The sequence below is a fragment of the Pelophylax lessonae genome (assembly GCF_965119305.1).
Source record: "Pelophylax lessonae genome assembly, chromosome: 2".
In the NCBI taxonomy this organism is placed as follows: domain Eukaryota; kingdom Metazoa; phylum Chordata; class Amphibia; order Anura; family Ranidae; genus Pelophylax; species Pelophylax lessonae.
The window spans coordinates 612,017,199-612,035,575 of record NC_138769.1 but is presented as its reverse complement, the minus strand read 5'-3'; the positions used below and the strand labels follow the sequence as shown (position 1 = coordinate 612,035,575).

General features: G+C 44.1%; 1 protein-coding gene across 2 annotated transcripts in view; it reads right to left on the bottom strand.

Moving 5' to 3' along the window:
• The window catches only part of ATM (ATM serine/threonine kinase), a 276,722-nt gene that overhangs the window by 129,838 nt on the left and 128,507 nt on the right, over nucleotides 1-18,377 (bottom strand). For both annotated transcript variants that reach the window (XM_082248434.1, XM_082248435.1), the window contains exons 35-37: nucleotides 13,322-13,501; nucleotides 11,067-11,244; nucleotides 7,293-7,380 (exon numbers count right to left, since the gene is read on the bottom strand). In XM_082248434.1, the coding sequence (XP_082104560.1) occupies nucleotides 7,293-7,380; nucleotides 11,067-11,244; nucleotides 13,322-13,501 (446 nt within the window). The remainder of the gene's footprint in view (nucleotides 1-7,292; nucleotides 7,381-11,066; nucleotides 11,245-13,321; nucleotides 13,502-18,377) is intronic.

Sequence of the window (18,377 nt, the reverse complement as noted above, 5' to 3'; positions counted from 1 at the left end):
CAACAGGAGCTCATCCAGGTAAAAGACCCCTAAGAGAATAGCAAAAAAATATTCTCTCACAAAACAGCAGCCTGCAAATTCTTGCGGCCAAAAGAGGCATCCGAAGATGCCAACAAATCCACCTTGTAAAAGTTGGTAAAGGTGTGTACAGACGACCAAGTCGCCGCCTTACAAATACAACTGAGGCCTGATGACGAAACGCCTAAGAGGCACTCAGTGCTCTAGTAGAATGCGCTTTCACAGGGAAAGGAGGAACCTGACCCTTGATTGAATAAAGCCCGAAAAACCATCTGCCTAATACATCTCGCAATGGTCGCAGCCAAACCTTTGAGAGGACCGTCCGGAAGGACAAAGAGAGAGTCTGACTTCTTGAAGGGCTCAGTAACGGCCAGATAAACCCTTATCGTCCGAACCACATCCAGAGAGTGCAAGGCAACTTCCTTGCGATGTTTAGGCTTAGGACATAAAGGAAGGCCGCACAATGTCTTCATTCTGGTGAAAATCCAACACCGCCTTAAGAATAAGGACGGATTAGATCGGAGGACCACTTTATCCCTGTGGACCACCAAATAAGGCGAACAGCAGGACAACGCCGCCAACTCAGCAACTCTGCAGGCAGAGGCGATAGCCACTAGGAAGGCAACCTTCTGCGACAAAGAAAGCAGAGAAATCTCCCTAATATTCTCAAAAGGAGGCTTTTGAAGAACAGACAAAACCAGATCAAGATCGCAAGGAGGCAACGGGGATCGCCTTGGAGGGGCCAGATGACGCACCCCCTGAATGAAGGTGCAAACCAGACTATGCGTAGCCAACTGACATTGAAAAGAAATAGCCAAGGCCGACACCTGGCCTTTGATAGTTCCAAACGCCGAGCGCTGCTCAACTCCTTTTTGTAAAAAGGCCAAAACCCGAGCTATAAAACAAGCAAGGGTGCAGCTGCAGCGATTCCCACCATGAAATGTACGATTTCCACGTACGATGAAAGATCTTCCTAGAGGTCGATTTCCTGGCCATGAAAAGGGTAGGAATCACCGAATCAAAGAGACCTCTATCCCTCAACACCTTGCTTTCAACAGCCAAGCCGATAAAGCCAGCGACCGTAAAGCAGGATGGAAGATTGGTCCTTGAGAGAGCAGATCCTCCCACAGAGGAAGATGCCATGTAGGATCCACGATCTTTTTCACCAGTTCTACATACCAAGACCGCTGAGACCAGTTTGGAGCCACCAGAATGACCGGAATGCCTTCCATTGCCACCCGGCGAAGAAACTTCGGTAGGAGAACGAGCGGAGGGAAGGCATAAATCAAGCGATACTGACTCCAAGGAGCCACCAGAGCGTCTGTGGGGTTGGCCAGAGTCCCACAAACCAGTCACAAACCTCTGAACTTTCCTGTTGAGGCGAGACGTAAACAGATCCACCTCCAGAGTCCCCACCGGGCACACAGGAGATGGACCACTGCCCCTGATCCAACACCTGACGAACATGGTTTACGAAAGAATCTCCAAGGTATTTTAACTGGCAATGCTTGTAAAAGATTTAGAAGATGTGGCATGATATTCATCTTTAGGACGTTGCATCTGCCAAACCACTAAAGTTTTCCATTTGTCCAAGTCCATTGAGAGAGTGCCCAATAAAGGCTGAAACTTGTATTGGAAGATATGGTGTAGATTGGAAGGGATTTTGGCTCCCAGGTATTGAATGGTTTGAGAGGCCCAGCGGAAACGGAAATTACTACTAAGGCGAACCAGGTAATGAGCGGAGAGAGGAATGTTGAGGGCTTCTGATTTTTGTAGGTTAACTTTAAAATGTGATAGGTCGCCATATGTACGTATTTCGGTTAACAGGACAGGGAGGGAGACAAGTGATTCTGTTATATAAAACAACAAGTCATCTGCATACGCAGCAATTGTAGGGTGGTACGAGTTATTCTCAAAGCCGCTGATGTCAGGGTTGTGTCCAATATGTTGCAAAAGGGGTTCTAGAGAAAGTATAAAGAGGAGCAGAGAAAGAGGGCAGCCCTGTCTCGTTCCATTACTAATAGTAAAGGAGTTAAGGCAACTCCATTCACTTTGACTGCAGCAGTTGGAGTCCAATAGAGAGCGGAGATCCAAGACACAATAGGAGTTGGCATACCAATATGTCATAGGGTGACTAGGAGGAAGGTCCAGTTCACCCTATCGAATGCTTTTTCAGAGTCTGTTGACAATAGCATGAGCGGGAGTATTAAAATGTTTTGGCTCTTGCTATGATGTTGATAGTCCTGATCGTGTGGTCTCTAGCTTCTCTATTGCAAATAAATCCAACCTGATCTAAGGGAACGATACGCTGAAGAACTCAGCCCAGTCTCTCGGCAAGAATTTTTGTAAACAATTTAGGGTCGCAATTAATCAATGAAATTGGCTTTTAACTGGCACAGAGGAGCAGGTCCTTTACCGGTTTAAGGATTACTGATATACTTGCATGCAAAAGGTCAGGGGGCATGGGGTGATTGTCTAGTAGTGCATTAAAGGTGTTAGTAAAATGGGTTGCTAAATGTTTGTGAAAGGTTTTGTAGTATGAAACTGAAAAACTGCCGGGTCCAGGTGCTTTCCCAACCGGGGCCCCAGCCACAGCACCTGTAAGTTCTTGTATAGTAATAGGTTGGGAGAGCATCTCTCTCTCTCTTCTGCATTAAGAGAAGGCAGATTTACGGCTTTGAAGTAAGCATCGGTTGCTACTGACCTATCAGAAGCATTGGCTGTGGGAGAGAGAAAATTTAACTTATAAAGTGAGGCAAAGAAATTGCGGAAAGTCTCGCCTATCTCTTGTGACGAATGGATTTTTGCACCCGAAGGGGTGGACAGTGCTGCAATGTATGATAAGTTGCGTTGGGTACCTATGGCATTAGCCAAAGATTTACTACATTTATCGCCAAATTTGTAGAAAACTCTACGAACTTTCAGAAGGTTATTTTTGGCCTGAAATAACGAATGATCCATGATCTGCTCTCGAAGGAGAGCTACTTCAGCTTCTATGAGTTGGTCTGAGTGAGTTTTATGATGTTTTTCACATTTGTGTAATTTAGATAGTAACCCAGACAGTATATTTGCTCGCTCTTGTTTTACTCTGTGACCGGGTTTAATAAGCCCTCCTCTAATCTAGCACTTATGAGCCGACCTTATGGAAAGAGGGTTAGTTACTGAATCCTTATTTGTCTCGAAAAAAGATGTAATTCCCGGAGAATGTCCGCTTTGATTACAGGGTCCTGTAAAAGGGATTAATTTAGCCGCCAAGTAGTGGGTCTGGGCATCTGGTATTGCAGGGCATAGGCGTGCGCACAGGGTGTGCCTGGGCACACCCTAATCACTCTGTCTGGCACAGATTCACTCTGTTTAGGCCCCTGATGTTTCACAAAATGTAAAAAAAAAATGTATAAAAAACAATGAAAACTGACACCTGTCACTGCCCTACTGACACTGCCCACTGCTCTGCTGACACTATCAGTATATACAGTAAACATGTGTGTTTGAGCTTTGGGGTGCACACCCTAATGCAATAGGCTGCGCACACATATGGGGCTAACTCCAATGAGATCGGAGAGTGGTCCAAGCTCGCAATGTGACCAATTTCAGCCACTGGAATCATGGCATGGGAGACCATAAAGAGGTCTATTCTAGAATATGATCCATGAGTTGATGAGAAAAAGATATAGTCCCTTTCCTGTGGATTGAGCATGTGCCAAATATCCATCAGCTGGTGAGAATGGAAAGGTTCCTTAAGCGGAGTTCGGGATCTCTGGGCTAAGGCCGAAGAGCCTGTCGATTAGTCTTTATGTGAATCTATAGTGGAGATTGAAGTCAGCCCCTAGTACAATCGTATCTTCGGAAAAGGAAGCTAAGGAAGATAAACATTTGCCAGGGTAAATGTCTGCGACTGGACTGGATTTTACCCTTTAACAACTCATATTTGCCCTCGTGGTCAGTACAGAGATCCAAAAATTGCCAAGGTAGGGTTTTGGCCAGAAGGATGCTCGTCCCCTTAGATTTAGACGAGGGGGACATACTATGATAAGCTGACGGGAACTGCTTATTGGATAGCTTTAGAATTCTGTCAGCACAGAAGTGGGTTTTCTGTAAAAAGACAACCTGAGGTCATTGTATTCAAAGATCAGTGAGACAACTGGATCGCTTCTCAGGTGTGATAAGGCCCCTATCGTTCCAAGGCAGGAGCGTCAACGTCATTTTAACCACCTGCTGATCAGCTGCCGCCTATATAGAGCGGCAGGTTACTGCAAATTGCTGTACCTGTAGGGCGGTTCGCTGGAGCGATCCTGGGGGTGCGCGCCCACTCGCTAGAGGGGAAGCCGATGCACGGGGCCGGCAGCCACAGTTGCCGCCGGGCACCCGTGATCGCTCTCCGTGAAGAGAGAACAGCAATCTGCTGTTGTAAACACAGCAGACCGTTGTTTTTTCAGGAATCAATGCAGAGCTCCTGTGTTCCTCCTATTTAGGAACACAGGTTTCAGTATTGATTTCACAAGCCCATTTCCCTCACAGAAAACACCCCCTAGGCTCACATTTAACCCTTTGATCGCCTCTGGGTTAACCCCTTCCCTGCCAGTGTCATTATTACAGTAACAGTGCATATTTTTAGCACTGATTACTGTAGTGTAGTAATGTCACTAGTCCCCCCAAAAGTGTCTAAAATGTAAGTTAGGAGTCTGATCTGTCCGCCGCAATGTCGCAGTCCTGCTAAAAAAAAAAAAATCCCTGATCGCCGTTATTACTATTAAAAAGATATAACAAAAATTACATAAATCTTTCCCCTACTTTGTAGACCCAATAACTTTTGTGCAAACCTATCAAAATACGCCTATTGGGATTTTTTATATTATATAGCAGAAAGTAAACAATATTGTTTTTTTTTTTTTTTTTTTTATCAGAATTGTTGCTCTTTTATTTATAGCGAAAAAAAAAAAAAACTTCTCCAGTAGGGGCTTCATACACCTACGCATCTGAAGAGTCCTCCAAGAGACATCTGGCAAGAGGAGGATCCGCGCTGTCAAAGTCTATGGGCCCTTTTCGCCAAGCCCTCTGGAGGATATCCTCTTTGATAGAATAGTTGAGCTGATAGCAGAGTACATCTCTGGGCCTATCTTCATTAGGATTCCTGGGACCCAGGGTTCAATGTACTCTGTCTATATCTAGGTTAGTGTCATGAGGGCGCTTCAAGTATGTGTTGGGCAGACACAGTGGTTTTAATGTGCGATTGCAAAGTGGCTTCTGGTAATCCGCAAATTCTGATGTTACGTCTCCGATTACGGTTTTTCCAAGTCGTCCAAGAGCAAAAGAAATTGAGTGACTTGATCTGTTGTCTCCTCTTTGGAGACAGAATAATTAATGGTAATAGCGTCAGTTTCCAATGAGGAGACTCTGGCTTCAACTGCTGCTACTTCTTGTTTAATCCCTGTTAATTCTCCTCTGAGTGCAGCTTCTACATTTGATGTCAGTGAGTCAAAATCATCTCTAGTGGGTAATTTTTGCAGGAGAGCCCAACGAGTCTGGTCAAAGAGAAGGGCAGGGGGGAGACTCCTGTAGAGATAGTGAGGTGTGGGTAGTACTCACAGCGGATGCCACTGAAGCTGCTTTCACAGTCTGGCATTCTGCTGGGATGATCTGGAGCCGAGTACCCTGAGAGCCTGGGGGAGCTCTATGTAGAGCCAGTGTGTTGAGCGGGGAGCCGCTGATCCCTTCCCTGGGACTGCAAACAGATGCAAGGGAAAGAGAACATGGCAGGCATGGAGATAGATCACTGGGCGGAGAGAACCACAGCATATCGTTCTCACTGCTGGTCTTCTCCCCCTCAGTGTCAGAAGCAGGCGGACTGCACTCTGTCCTCGTGGCTGAGGTCGGCGCCATCTTGGTCAGATGTGGAGTAGAGGCGGCTGGCTGTGAGGGAAGTGAATAGTGTTCCATGCTGCTGGCGGGACCTGTATACGAGCAGTCTGTACTTCTATGCATGTGGGTAGACAAAAGGGGGAGAAAATAGTCCATATGTCTGTGCTATGTAGCTGCTAGAGAGCCGTGGACTGAGAGCTCACTGAAAACACATCTTAACGCTTCCATGCCGAGACCATGCCCCCTAGCTGCCCCTTTCTAAGATGTAAAAAACCTGATTGATCCTGCCTGTTCCTGTGTCCCCCTCTGTGTGCTGGCCACGGTAATCCTGGCTGCTGATTCCTGATTACAGTGGCCAGATCACGTGCCTCTGTCATTCCACTGCTCTCCCTTTGAGCTCCTATGTATGTTTCTCCACCTCTCTGCACCCCCCCACCACTATTAGTAGCTGCCAGTAAAAGTAAATAATTATAGACAGCTTTTCTGTTATAGTAATATCTCCTACACTGTGTAAATGTTTTTGTAGGATGAAACCTGCAAATACCTCATCTTAGATCTCTTCTGACCTCCCAGGCTGACGTCAGAGGGGATTTTCGGCCCCTCCTTCTGTAGTCTGTAGATGGGAGGAAAAGAGCAGCCAGGAGGTCATGTGACCGGCCATAAACAATCAAAGATAAGGTATTTACAGGCATTGTTTAAAAAAAAAAACTATTTCACAGCGTAGGAGAGATTAGCAGAACAGAGGAGCTGGCTGTAACTGTTCTTTACCTTTACAACCACATTTCCCTGCATGATGCCTTATGCTGAGGATACTTAAATCTATATCACTTTTTTCACAGCTACTAGCTGGCACTTTGAAATCACTGTTATTTCTAAAACTTGACTGTCACTGACAGTTATGGTCCACACTAATGATGCTGGTTCCCATTCATGTGATTGCTACATACTCTGACACAGAAACACCAGTTAAACGACATCAGCAAGAAGCAGAAAATGGCAGCAGGCACGGACTTCCAATTTGAGAAAAGTTTAAGTTGGTGGCAGAAAAAATGCATCTCGGCTCCTTCAAGTTTCAGTACTTTCTGTCCTTTTTTTTTTTGTCTTTACTGCTTGACAATCACAGGCATGAAATCAAAGGCCCAACTTTCCAGCATAAGATTTTGGATGGAAAAATCCTTTCCAAATAGTTGTAAGGCAAAGGGCAGCTGAAGCACTGAGGTACCAGGTATCATCAAGGTGGTTGCCTAACTGCAAATCTCATACTGGCTATGTTGCGAATGATGGTTATTACTTTGCTTACAATGCACTGGTTTACCAAAAAAAAAAAAAAACATATTCTTACTCATGCTTCATCATAGGTTTTAATACCTATTAAAAAAATCGACACGCTCGGTACCAATAGAGAAATACCATACCGTCTCTGTTTTCTCAAATACTCCACAACACTAAGCATTGTCCTTCGGGAGGTGATGTCCACTGTTCCATGAGCCAGGCCTTCAGACTCTATATTAAATAAGAAAATACTGTTAAAGCTTTGTTCTGTCTCCAACTATTACTTCTTACTACTAATAAACTTAAATAGGGGCATTCAATTTAAATTGTATGTAACCCCATCTAAACCAGTTCATCCATAATATAAGAAAATGGTTCAGTTTAAACATTGTATATCTCATTATAAAAATATTGAATTCTTTTAGGCTTCTCTACATCGTGGTCACACAATTTCCACACCTTACTTAAGCTGAGTAAATAAGGTCTAAATATTGGACTGTTCAGCAGGAATATCTGGACCATGTGTACAGCAGTCCTTCCGACAGATGTTGGTCTAAAAACCGGCTTTTTTCGAAGAGTAATGCTTGCAAACCAGCATCTGATCAGCGCTCCCAGGCAATGGCTGCGAGTGCTGAATAGTGTGTTCTGGCAGAGGGAGGGGGGTGAGTCCCATTGTAGGAACACAAAGGCACAGCGGGAGAGATTGTTGCACTAAGATTGCTTAGTTAGTCTAGCGACCTCTCAGGTTTTTTTTCCGTCAGCCTGCTGGTTTGAATGAAAAAAAAAACGGAATGTGTGTATAGGCCTTAGTGCTTAAGATCCAGGCTGTGATATGACCATCAGGAATTTTTGCAGAATGTTCCTTTTCTAAGCCCTTGCAGTATATTGGTTCTGTTGCGGTCACATGGCATTATTGTCAAAATGTTCATTAAATGTACATTTAAATAGTAACTCCACTTTTGTTGCAAAAAAAAACAAAAAAAAAAACAATGCCGTCTGGGTGATCAATTTATGTTGCCAGAATTTCAACAAACATTGTTATAAAGTCCTCCCCGTTTGTGCTCTAATGGAATAGTTATTTTCCTTGACTTGAATTGATTACAATCAGCTGATGCAATGTCAGCTGTCAGTTACCTTCCTGGGGTTACCCCCCACAAGCCAATGTCAGGGGGGCAGCTACCAGAGGTGAAGGGAGGTTTCCCTCAAAGGGGAAACTACAGCATGTGCAGTGAAATGGCAACGCAAAAGATGAAGGATCAGCTGCAATAATGTTGCCACCATGAATGAGAAACTCCAGGGAAATTGCAGAATCAACCAGGTATTAGGAACAAATATAGAAGTAAAAAAGTTTGAGTACACAATTAGTGAAAATAATTTTAGAGCCTAGGACACAAAAAAAAAAAACTTTTTTGGATTTACTGACACTAACTGAAATCTATAGATTTACATATTTATCAGGTCTTCATAACAGTAACCAAATTACACAAATTGCAGTAAAATTACTGTTCCCAGTATGGCAGTAACCTCCTAATGAGATAGCAATGAATATTCCAGAAAATAGTCTACATTGTTAAACTGAATCACTTAATTAATTCTTATATTTCTTGGGGACACTGGTACTGATGTCTCCCCAAGTAAATGTTGGGTGCACATCCAGCTAACCACTAAGACATACAGACCAAACATATATCAGGTTGTGGCACTTCAAAATCTTGATGCAAATATCTTAAAGCGGAATTCCAGGCACCACTTACCAAACGTACAAATGCTCCCTACGCCATCTTATCACCTATTCTGACTAGCTTGTGTAATATTTTCAGGCCAGTCCAGTCGGGTCACATGACTGCCCGTGTCAGCCAGAATCAGCTGCAAGGGAGGAGAGAGCGCACCAACAGCAGCTAGCAAAGACGTAAAGTCACCCATAGGCTTTAAAGGCCCATCCATTGTCCCCCTTCCCCTGCCAGAACACGATATGCAACCATTTGCTGGGAGTGCTGGTCAGATGCTGGTTTGCCAGCATTACTCTTCGACAAAAGCCGGTCTTTAAACCAACATCTGTCGGAAGGACAGCTGTCCTTCCTCTCCCCAGCAGCCACGCTGACTGACACAGGGTTGCAGGATCATGTGACTGGACCTGAGCGGCTTTTTTAGGTCAGTATATAGATCTTTCTTACACAGGGTAATTGGAATAGGTGTTGGGGGGGGGGGGGGGGCAGTATTTTTAAGAGGAGTTAGGTTGTGCTTCACCATTACCATGATGCTCCATTTTTTTTAGTCATAGTAGAATTCCTCCATGCTCTTGCAGTATTTACCTCAATGTAAAAAAAGTGAATGAGCACTAACAGTATTTCTGTAATTGCAGCAGATTGTCTAGCCTAGCAAACCTAGCAAGTCACTTACCCTGTAGAAATTAATTTTTATTTCACTTTCTATTTTAAATCTACACAAAGAGTGCTGGAAATTACCTGGTATGGCCCCAATCAGTTGTGATTTGTTAACACGAATCTCTTATGCTACCCATACCATGTATCAATAAATTATGCAAGAATACACTGATCGAACCAAAAAAATCAGAGAGGCTGGTTGTACAGAAGTTGATCGGTAGATCGACTTCTATATACAATAACCAGCCTGTCCATATATGGATTGAAATTCGGCTGGTCCCTGCTGAACTGGTCAAATTTCAGTCCATGTATGGTCAGCTTTATATAAGAACTGACCTCACTTTGGGGAAATTTCCTGTGGCATCTCGAAGACAGGAAGTAAAGTGAAACTTTGCCCAGCAGGACACAGAAAGCAAATAATAACATAGTTGGGGTTTTAACCCTTCCCTATTTTTACAACTTTATGAAGCCTGAGGAAGGAATCTAACAAGTTTCGCAAGCTTGCATCTTATAATGTATGTTAGCCAATAAAGTGTATACAGCGGGTAAAATAAGTATTGAATACATTATAATTTTTCTAGTTAAATATATTTCTAAAGGTGCTATTACATTTTCACTAGTAACATGTTGGTAACAACCTATTCAATCCATACATACAAAGAAACCAAAACAAATAAGTTCAGAAACGAAGTTATTTGTAATAAAATGGAATAACACAGGGAAAAGGCATAGAACACATGAAGAAAGGGAGGTGCAAAAAGACATGGGAAGCCAAGACACAAGCTGAAATCTATCAGTAATTAGAAACAATCCTGCCCCTTGTCAGTGCAAATTATCAGCTGGTTCAGTCTCAACTGATGGCCTATAAAAAGGCGCCTCATTACCAAGGTGTTACACAAGAAACATCTCATGATGGGTAAAAGCAAACAGCTGTCTCAAGACCTTCGCAACCTTATGGTTGCAAAACATACTGATGGTATTGGTTACTGAAGGATTTCTAAACTTCTGACTGTGCACTGTCTGGGCCATAATACAGAAGCCATTGGCTCCCACTGCTGACAATCACAGCCACTGAGGAGCCCCGTTGTCTGACACAGGCAGCATGGCTCAGGGTCGAGCCCGCATGTGTGCCAAAAGAGGAAGTGGTTTTCTATGGTAGCAAACCAAGAAGAGGAGGAGCCAGGAGTGCCAACAAGGGACACAAGAAGAGGAGGATCGGTGCTGTTCTGTGCCATATCGTTGCACAGAGCAGGCAAGTGTAAACATGTTTGTTATTTATTAAAAAATGTAGTCTTTAGAATAACTTGAGGCTACTATTAAATCTTGGATTGTAGAAGGAACCTGGTTTGCCAGGAGGTGCATCCAAAGCTTTATTTTTTTATTATTTTACTGAAATAAATGTGGCTTAGGGACTGAGTCTTTTGCTTTAGCAGACAAGCAGCTGGGGGACATTACACATGGTATGGAGACAGAAGTTCTTCTTTATACATTTTGCTAATTTTAGATGTTTTACTTCCTTCTACAGGGCATTACCCGAGTCTGAACTTGCTGGAGTAGCTGATCTGCTAGAAACTGGTGCAGAGCGACAGCAAGACGTGAAAAATCCCTGGATGTGCTTGGAAAGAAGCTTTCCCCATAAATTTACGGAATCTTGAAGCAGAATATTATGTATAAAATAAGGCAACACAGCCTGACAAAAGTCTGGTTTCACCTGTAAATACACAAAGGCTCCATGTTAAAAACAAGCCTGAAACACTTGAAAACAACATTAATAGCATAATGAAAATTCCACACAGAAGATGTTTTTTGTATCTCAATCTATGTATTACCTTTTTGTACACAGTCATTACTGTTTCATGGGGGTACTGTCACACAATGGACTCCTGGTAATGAGTTATAATAGATATTCTTCAACTCTAAAGCTGGTCATACACAGATAGAAATTTGACCATTTCAGCATGATGGACTGGCCCAAATTTGATCAGTCTGTGTCAGTCTCCATTTAGAGACATGTTGGAAACTTTTCCTTGATCAGTGACTGCAGCCGCTGATCACTGTGCCGCTGTCAGAATACTATGTCCTGGCAGGAGGGGGGTTTCCACCATTTACCTTGTTTGTGTGTTGGGTTTTATTTTTTGTTCAGAAAAAATGACTAACAGTGTATTATCAACTTTAGTCAAACCCTCAAACATATATAAACATGCCATTCCAACTTTTAAAAGACGTATTATAAGGAAAGTGAAGGAATGGCTGTTTTCCGTATGGATCCAACTTGGGGTCATCCCAAGAGAAAGAAGACAGAAATAAAACAGTGCAAGTACAAAGTAGTTTATGGGAAGAGAAAGACAGAAAAAGAAAAAAAAAACGGATAATTGCTTTTGGGTGTCATTCTATTATAGAATAACATATTCATGGGTCCCAGGTGTTGTCAATTTTGGTTTCAGTATTATGTAGTGTGCAGTGAGTTTATCATTAACCATAACCCAATTTAATTTGTGTTTAACCAAATCTATTGATACTGTACTGTTTCTAATTTTGCTATTTGGCCAGCTAATAGCATGTTATACAAGTTAAGTGGTTTTAGGGATCTCCCAATTGAATTTAAGAAACAAAGCAATGAAAGATGCTTTTTAACTAAGATCTGCTACCATACCAAGGCTAAGGTGCTCTAAGGGTAGTAACTCTGACTCATTTAGATTGAAAAATCTAAATGAGTCAAAAAAGCTTCATGTCATTCTTTGTAAAAGCAACGCTGGTTGTCTTTCTTATACATAAAATCCATGTGCCTAAAGCCTAAACTCATTAGAGAGCTCTTCCCTTACTTCTGGCCCTGTGACACTCATACAAAAGGAAGACACAAACCGCAAGAAAAACATTTTCACAAAAAGAAAAGCCTAATCCTTTCTTCTCCACTATATCCGAAATAAAAAGCATTGTCTGAAGCTGCGCTTCAAAATGTATCTAGAAACCTATATACATGTCATAGCAGACTGGTCAGATACCAAATACCCAGTCACCATCCGATGTCTTTGTTTAATTTGATTCTACTTAGGCTTTCAAACCTACATAAATAAATGATTACAAAAAGTTACAATCTAATATAAGTGAAAGGGAACGATGACTAGTTAAACCACTTTTATAATGTCACTTCTAATGTTCCAATTTATTGGTAGCATCTTACAAAAGAAAGTGCTCTTTTTGAAAAGAAAATGGCATCTTGTAGTCCTATATTGACAATCAAAATAGACAAACATTGAATAGCAGAAAATCCCAGCAAACACAGCCATCCAAGTCATGTTGCTTTTGATTGGCAATTTTTCCACTTTTTGTTTACTTTGCACATGCAATGAAACTGCGCAGAGCACATCATGCACTTATTTTTGTAGTGGTGTTATAAATGCGGACAAAACTACACAAAAAGTTTGACAGAAGCTTCTGTCTTGTTGGCAAGTAAGGGATGCCTGTGGCAATAGAACTAAGAGAAAGGGGTTGACGAAAGATGGAAAATATGACCTAACAGTAGCAAAGATCGGACACTAGGAGTTGATGAGCTACCTCAAAGTCAATTAAAGCTAGTTTTTCAGGACAAAAAATAAACTTTCTATACAATGTTTTTATAAAAGTATAAAAGGCATGCCCCAGCCAATCCACTAATTTAAAAGAAATAACACCTCCATATGCAAACTCAGAAAAACAGCAAACCAGCTTTAAGATCTTTTTATTCGTTACCTTGCCTGTCCCTAAAATCTTGCTGCTGCAGTTTTTAATTCCATTTCTCAGAAACTCACCTCACACATTGGTTTCAGTAACAAAAGGACTTCACTTCTAACTCCTCCAGACTCTAACAGGGTACAAGTTAAGTTCTTTATCCAGTCTTCGTGGCTAACATTTTGTGGGATCCATAAACTCTGGTCATCCAATGCATCCATTGTAGCGTCTCCAATATGGGTATTCTCCACGTCCAGAAACTAAAAAAAAATAACGCAGCAGGTAACAGAACCAGTAATAACAACAAAGCAACAATACAATGTTACAATTGTTTAATAATCAACACATACCGTTGGCACATATTCTGTGTGACGGGAGTCACTTTGGTAGGGGGGCCCGTGGAACACAGCTTACCTTAGAGAGGTTGGCAAATCCCCCTCTCAGCCCCCTAGGCCCCTCTTATGTGTAAAGTCGCCCTGTGTCTATTAGGGACACAGGGTGACCAAGAAGCCCAGTCAGCCCTGCCCAAACCAGACTTTCACAGACTGATCGGCTATGAGAGCTCTATGCGCCCTGCCGGGACAAACTTACAAACTATGTGGAACTTTGTCAAGGAAGCTACCATGATGGATTGACTCTTTGGGACTTGTTACCTGACTAACTCAGGCACAGACCGATTGGAGGTCTGGTACCTAGTTAGTCTACCTGGGGGGAGTTGCGATGGTACTCACCATCACTGGGAGTGAAAGACGGATACTTCATGAATACTGAGAATATGGTTTGGATTGCTTCAAATGGTATCTGTGTTTACACTTATGATAATGTGTATTGTACCTCAATGTCAGAGACAGACAATCCGTCACTGGCAGTCTTTTCCTATTGTCTGTGTATTGAGGTGTGATGTGTATTCTGTTAAGCCCGTCTGTCCCGTTGTTAATTGTTAATAAACTCATATGGTTTCTGTCCAGAAGGCTAGATAACTAGTTCAGGTTAATTCTATTTCTGTATACAATTTCATCTGCATATGATAATGTAATCAGGTGACCTCTGACCTGATGGTGTAATTTGATCAGGAGGGGGATGTCAATGCTGTATATAAATTCTGTGTGACTGTTCAATAAAGAGAAGGTTCCAAAACTTATACAAGCTAAAGTTGTCGGTTAGCTTTGTATGGGGTTGGTTGGAATATTTGATATCTATGTTCAAGGCTGAAGGAGACGGTATACTAATGGAAGCCTACAGACACAGTGTGGGTCGCGGTTCCGTTACATTGGTGGCAAGCGGTGGGATGCTTCCTGCAGTCTGGGACATCCAAACCTCCACCAGGATCCAAGGTCCGGATAGCAGAAGAGGAGATGTACAGATATCAGCTGCCAAGGAAGAGGAATTCGGAAGGAGGTTGCACAGCACAGGAGACCAGTGTCAGAGAAGGTCCTGCTAGGATGGTATGATGTAATCCGCTGGGAACTCTGGAAGGAAGCGCTGGCCCATGAGCAGCGACACCAGGGAAAAATCCTCCCCTCCTTCCAGGAAAGGTACTGGTCGCAGTGGGAAGTTTGAATGGTGTTTATGGGGAGACAACCGCTCAAGGAATGGAAAGCGGAGTTAAGCAGACTGGTCCGGGTGGAGATGTTGTTGGACGAGAGAGCTACAGAGCCATCCTCTGGTATATAACCCAAGTGTGCCCATGAACAGCGGACGACAGCCAAATTGAAGGCTTTTGCTATGGCAGCCCGGGGCTGTTACTAGAGAGGCTGTCCAAGGACCACAACTTTGGAAGCAATTTGGAGTGGCAGTTAGAGGAAATTGAGGATTACAGAGAGGAGATCCTGAACATCTTGGAAGTGTTATGGGCACTGGAACATTTTGAGTTTTTGGCCGTTTAGGAATGGGAGCTGGAGATCGCCTAAGGACGGCTGCTAGACTCTGTCCAGCGCTGGGCCTCGGCTCCCTTGCCTGGGAATATCCAGAAGTACCAGCTGACAGTCCAGAAATCCTGACTGAAGATTCGACAATGTGGCATAGTAATAGTGTGTTTTGCTCACCTGCACCCACGGTCTTGGATGCGAAGGTCTTACGACAGATGCAGCAATTGCCGACTCACCTTGACGAACCCGTTTCTGCACAGGACGAGCTTGGATGGAGGAATGCGTATGTCCAACCACTGGATAAAGGTATGGGAGAAGAGGAAGACGTCTTCATTCCCCAACCCCGGATCACAGGTTTAATTGACTTTCCATCCGAGGAAGATATGGATGATAAATCGCCCGCCAAAGTGTTGGAACTGGGCCCAAGTGCCACCAGCCCATGCCCTGGACTTTCAGCAATTCCAGAGGCTGGGGATTTAATATACTTTCCTGCTGAGGAGGAACATCCCAGTAAGCAAACAGAAGAGTGGGCATCCAGGCATAGCGCTGCTGACCTCTGCCTGCAACAATTGGTGACACAAGATGTATGCAAGGCCACTGACTTTACAGTTTACTTTCCTGCAGAAGCGGGCATCAGGGCCTAACATCACTGAGCTCTGCCCAACACCAACTTCAGCCTTCCCGAGAGAAGAGGCAGCTGACCTTTCTCCTACACCACTGAGGGGGACATGGGATTTCCTACCAGTACCATCTGTGGAGTTACAGGAAACTTCTCCAGCTGAAGCGCTGACAACTGGACAGAGGGTCCAAGACCTCTGCCCCACACCTGTGGCAGTTCCAGAGGCCCAGGGTGAGAAGGTGAAGATCACTCCCCAACAGCAGCTACACAGTTCGGAGAAGAAGGCGGTCATCCTTCCTCCCCAGCGAGAGATCCACAGTCTAGGAGAGGAGGAAGCCAGTCTCCCTCCCCAACAGTTAGCCAGAGCGGATTATGTGGAGTGCCCAACAGAAGTGCTGGCAACAGGGCAAAGTGCTACCAACCTCTGCTCAGCACCCACAACAGCTACAGAGTTCCAGGAAGGTGGGTAAATGGACCCCTCGCCCCAGCGACAAGCTGATAAAGTGAAGCTTTCACACCCAGCTGAAGCGCTGGTAGCTGGACAGAGAGTCAGCGACCTCTGTCCCACACCTGTGGCAGTTCCGGAGGCCCAGGGTGAGAAGGGAGAGGAGGTTGTTGTCCTCCCTCCCCAACAGTCAGTCAGAGTGGAGGAAACGGTCTTCCCAGCCAGGATCTGTGCATCTGGGAGACAACACCAGAGAAAGGTTGTCCCAACCGCCAGATGAGAGTAAGGAAGATGGAGCACCTGACTCCCCTTCCCAGCAGCAGACGGTCCCCCAAAATGTTGACACCAACACAGCAGAAGAGCTGTTTTAGGCTTCTGAGCATGCACATTTTTTTTATTCAACTATTTCCATACGATTACTGTACACATTTAACAAAAAATTGGATTTTTGTACTTACCATAAAATCCATTTTTCTGTGTTCATCGACGGACTCAGCGCTCCATAAATCATAACTACTGGGTCATATTGCCCCCTCCAGGAGTAGAACTTGACAGAACAAAAAACACCTGGCTACGCCCATAGGCCGTCCTCCGCTTGGTATATAACCCCCTCTCTGCTCTTGGTAATCAGTTTAGTAGCAAGCAGTATTAGAAGTATCAGAACTATAGTATATCTTGCTGGAGGAAGACATCCTCCCCTTCGCCATAGTGTGGATCACTGATCCAGACAGACCTCTGTCCCTTAGAAATCTTGCTTTCAATAGCTAAGCCATTAAAACCAGCGACTGTAAAGCAGGATGGTAGATCAGCCCTTGGGACAACTGGTCTTCTCTGAGAGGAATCCCCCAAGGGGCGTTTATGGCCACCAGACTGATTCGAAGATCCTCGCCCTTGACTGCTCGCAGGAATTGCGGAAGAAGCCTGAGGCGAGGATGATACTGGCCTTACTGTGGTCCTTGGACACGTCTGCCAGAGAAACCTGTGATCTCGCCACGAACCTCAGTGTCCTCCTGTGGAGCCGAACCTGCTAAAGGGGCTACATGTATAACTGTGCAAACAGAACTGTCTTGAAGGTGGATCCCACCAGGCTCAGAACCAGTATGCAAAATGAGAGAGAGAATTATCTATCTGTGTGACATCATCCAGTGAATCACGGCCTGAAGTTTGTCCAGAGGAAGGACCACCCTGGCCAGAATTAGAATCAGACCTAGGTAAATCAGTTCCCTAGACAGGGATAGGGGGGATCTAACGTAGTTTTCACATCAACTGAACCTTTGGAAGAATTAAATCCGCACAAAGAGACTCAGGACCCACAAAACCTGAAAAGGAAAATCTTTGTCCCCCTTTCTGGGTACCCCGAAAAGAATCATTTTTTGGATCCACTTGACGCTCATGAAGGAGGTCCACGAGGCCGGAAACCAGCATAGATGTCCCCCCACCCCAATAATGGGTGAGAGCAGACCTTCATGCTAAAGGGGTCTTGTCTGCGGGTCCGGAGAAGCTAGCTCTGGGCTTACCAGACCAAGGAAGCTTGGAAACTCCCGGAAGGATTTGAAAAAATGGAATTTTTGTAAAATCTTACCTGTAAAATTCCTTTCTCTGAGTCCTCCGACAGTCGCCGCCTCTTCATATTCGTCACATATGGGGTATTAGACTTTGCTCCGAAGGAGTAGCTAGGCAACAGAATATGTTAACATTAAAGCTTTTAACATATCCCACCCTCAAGGGGTGGTCCCCTCAGTCAATACCCTCCTACTTCCTGCAACCATATCTCAGTTTTAGTGGAATAGCAGTAGAGTATACAACCAAACCCCAAAAGAGGGGCGGGGGCGGCGACTGTCGGAGGACTCAGAGAAAGGAATTTTACAGGTAAGATTTTACAAAAATTCCGTTTTCTCTTACGTCCTCCGACAGTCGCCGCCTCTTCATATTCGTCACATATGGGGACGTCCCAAAGCAGTGCAAACATGAGGGGTGGGAAACGCATCCGCGCCGAAAAGGCAACGCAGTCTCCGCATCAAAGAAAGGAACCTTACCAAAGGAAGGAAACCAGCTGGGCAACAGGAAAAAAACAAGTGCTCAACAGGAGCAACAACCCAGGAAAAGACAAATAACCAGGGGATAAAAAACTTATCCCAACAGCCAGAGGTCCCCATAAGGGACCCTAAGGAATTGCCGCACTAAGAACCTTGCGGTCAAAGGAA